Source organism: Gavialis gangeticus, unplaced genomic scaffold, assembly GCF_001723915.1.
Source record: "Gavialis gangeticus isolate Ggan-Ray unplaced genomic scaffold, GavGan_comp1, whole genome shotgun sequence".
Classification (NCBI taxonomy): domain Eukaryota; kingdom Metazoa; phylum Chordata; order Crocodylia; family Gavialidae; genus Gavialis; species Gavialis gangeticus.
Genome location: NW_017729031.1, coordinates 54267864 through 54271010, shown reverse-complemented (window position 1 = coordinate 54271010; position 3147 = coordinate 54267864). Strand labels below are relative to the sequence as shown.

The following is a 3147-nucleotide window of genomic DNA, read 5'->3' as shown; positions in this document are numbered from 1 at the left end:
GTTTAAGAGCTATACAGTTTAGCAGTATAAGTCTCTTAAATGTGTTTCCATTTCTGTCCTCTTCTTTGGGCCGTAGTTGTATTTGCAGAGCATTTGTACCATATTCATTTATATGGTTGCTCAATAATAATTCAGCTTTTTGTTATAAACTGGGCCGACTGATCAATTTGCACATGGTACTTTTCAGTGAAATTGCAGCACTGTGTTGCCATTTACACAATGGAAACCACATGTTAAAAAGGGACTGGATCCAACAAAGTAATGAATACCCTCAATCCCCTTTAAATTATGAAATAAGTCAGGGCAAGGACACCTTGGAGCAGAGGTGTCCAACTCATCCAACCTCACAGGCTGGATTAACATCCCTGAGCCAGTCTGCAGGCCAGACTGAGACTAGCTCTTTGTAGAGTGGCCACAGCACTGGGTCTACCTTGCATACCACATGCATCAATCCCTGGGGCCTGAACAGGGCTAATGCTGCCCTTGTGCACTGGTTCCAGAGCCAGCAGGGCACTGCATGGAGCGTATGCCCTGTGCCAGCCCCTTGTGCCACATGCTACACATGCAGGCTGCTCAGTCCTGCACACACGTGCCAGCCATGTGGCTCACTGTAGTGCAGCCTCTGGGGTCAGCGGGGGGATGTGTTGCAGGCACTGCATGGGCTGAACCCATCACTGCACACAGCACAGGGGGTCCAGGACACAGGTTGCTTGGGTCCAACCCACACACCACATGCAGTGTGCAGGGCTAGGGCCAATGCACGAGGTTGGTCCAGCAACCTGCACGCTGCATTAAATGGCACCATGGGCCAGATCCAGTCTGCAGGCCATTATGTTTGACACCCCTGTCTTAGAGGCTAACTGAGAAGCATATAAGATTTCATAGGTGACAACCTATTTCATTAGATGCTATGAAGTCTGAAGGGTGCTCAAAATTTTGTAAGATTGAGAGTAGATTACTGCTCACAGGATCAGGGTTTCCCTTGCCAAAGAACAAGGTCCATAAGTCATCACAGAATAGCCACAGCATTAGGAGATAAAAAAATGAGCATCTAATCATGCAAACACTGATACATGTATTTATCTTTGCTTAGATGAGTAATCCAATGGGAGTACTTGCATGAGTAAAGTTATGCACATGTCTAAATGCTTGAAAGATCAGAGCTTTAGTGATAAAATGTAAAGTAATGGAAATTTTCCATCATATTACCTACTGACACAGCACCGATAATTGTCAAAATAGATTCTTCCACTTTCATAAGTAATAGGAGATGTGGAATGACTTGTCCAAACTTTCCTGAATTTAGTACTTTCCTGTAACAGACAATAAATAGAAGGTTGTTATAACAAGCTGTGGTTTTGGAAAATACTTCATTTGCTTCTGCAACTTAATGACTGACTTTAGCAGAATTCATGGTTGTGAACACATAAAGGATTTTTATCCGAATAAAAAGGTCTGCAGAATTTTTTTTAATAATTCTATAACCGTGTACTGGGTGTATCCAATTGTGGGTAGAAGAAACATTAAAATAAGGCAAGCATATTTTTTTAAATAATAAAAATTGAAAAATAACTGAAAAAATTGGTGTTGGAGGAAAAGGCAGTAAAACTGATGAATGGACCTTTGTAAGTAAACTAGGGATAAAATTGAATGAAAGATCCTTTTCCAGTTTATAGACAGCACATAAAATACATTTTTAATCACTAACTTAGAATTGGCTACAAAAGTTTAACCTTTCGCACTGGAAAATGATAGGCTCAGATCTTACCACTGTGCAAGAATACCTTTATGTATGTAATTCCATGAGGTTTCTCAACATCCTCCTCCCCATGTGCTGGGGAAGGCAAAGGGAGTTTGTAAACTTGTTTACATAAGGATCCCAAAATGTTAATGAGTTTAGTAACTAATCACAAGTATAAAATTAGGCATGTGCAGGATCTTTACCTGTAGCATTAACAAAGGCTTGGATCTTACAGTAAGAAGTGTGCAGGCGAGTGGTTCTCAACCATTTAACGCTCAAGGCACATCTTGTTCAACTGAAGAAATCCCTCAAAAAATTCCAGCTTTTAGCTTTCCCTCATTTTTTTACTACAAAAAAAATAACAGAGAAGTTCTTTTCTTGCAAAACATCTTTTTGACACTATGTATTCCTATTTGAAATATTAAGGTTTATGTTGTGAATTTTGGGTATGTGTTGGCACATCTAGTATTGTATAGCACCCTTAAAAAGAAGTCAAGGCACCCCAGTGGCATGATACCCTGGATGAAAAAGCAGGGTGCAGGCAGATGACAAAGAGACAGAGTCCTGTTCACTTCAGCATGCCTCTCTGTGGGTGCAGGTATGCAGACATCTCCATAGAGATCTTGGCTGTATGAGCGGGGCCTAGCCCCTTCTAGCTTGCTAAAAGTAAAGGGATTTAAGTGGCTGTGTTCATCCCACCCAGGGCATGGATGATCATTTCAGTTTCCTACCAGGGTAGTGTTCGGCTTCCAGCCACAGGACATGTTTGTGTTTATTAGAAAAACAACCATTGCCTTCCTTCACTGGGGAAAGAACTTGACTGAGTTTAGCACAGGAGGCCCAACGCGAAGAGAACAGTGATCCCTTAAAACACTGCCATCCACATCAACACCAGACGAGTCCTACACAAGACCAGCCACCCGGATTAGGACATTGCAGGGAAAAGGTTTTCCAAGAGGCAGTGTTATTATTAGTTAGTCAAAAGCTTGATGAGCAGGACGCGCTGGGCGTGGCGTGGGCTGGGGTGGAAGGGCTCCCCATACGGTATCTTGCAGGGATGAAGGACTCCTCATCAGCCCTAGCTCCGGCTCCAGCCAGAATCCCAGCTCCTTGCCTGGCTGCCAGGCGGCGGGGAGCGTTACCTGGCAAAGCAGCCTCCTGAGGATCCCTAGGTTTTTCCTGAGGGCGACCCCAGCGTCCTGGGCGTAAAACCCGCGCGCCCGCCCGCTCAGGAGGCGGCAGACGTTGTGGGGGGCTCGCACCCTACGCCAGGGGGTGGCGGCGCCTCCAGGCCCCATGGCCGGCACGGGGCGAACCCGGGCGGCCGCACCGCAGGCCCCGCCGACTCCTCCCCCTCACACAGCCCTTGGAAAATCTGACAGGAATTCAGAAACAGCTACAGCCCC

General features: G+C 45.3%; 1 protein-coding gene across 3 annotated transcripts in view; it reads right to left on the bottom strand.

Annotated features, from left to right (window-relative positions):
* The window catches only part of DCAF17 (DDB1 and CUL4 associated factor 17), a 55549-nt gene extending 52495 nt beyond the window's left edge, over positions 1-3054 (bottom strand). For all 3 annotated transcript variants that reach the window (XM_019522790.1, XM_019522789.1, XM_019522791.1), the window contains exons 1-2: positions 2884-3054; positions 1210-1313 (exon numbers count right to left, since the gene is read on the bottom strand). In XM_019522790.1, the coding sequence (XP_019378335.1) occupies positions 1210-1313; positions 2884-3039 (260 nt within the window). In that variant the 5' untranslated portion in view covers positions 3040-3054. The remainder of the gene's footprint in view (positions 1-1209; positions 1314-2883) is intronic.
* Positions 3055-3147: the final 93 nt, after the last annotated feature.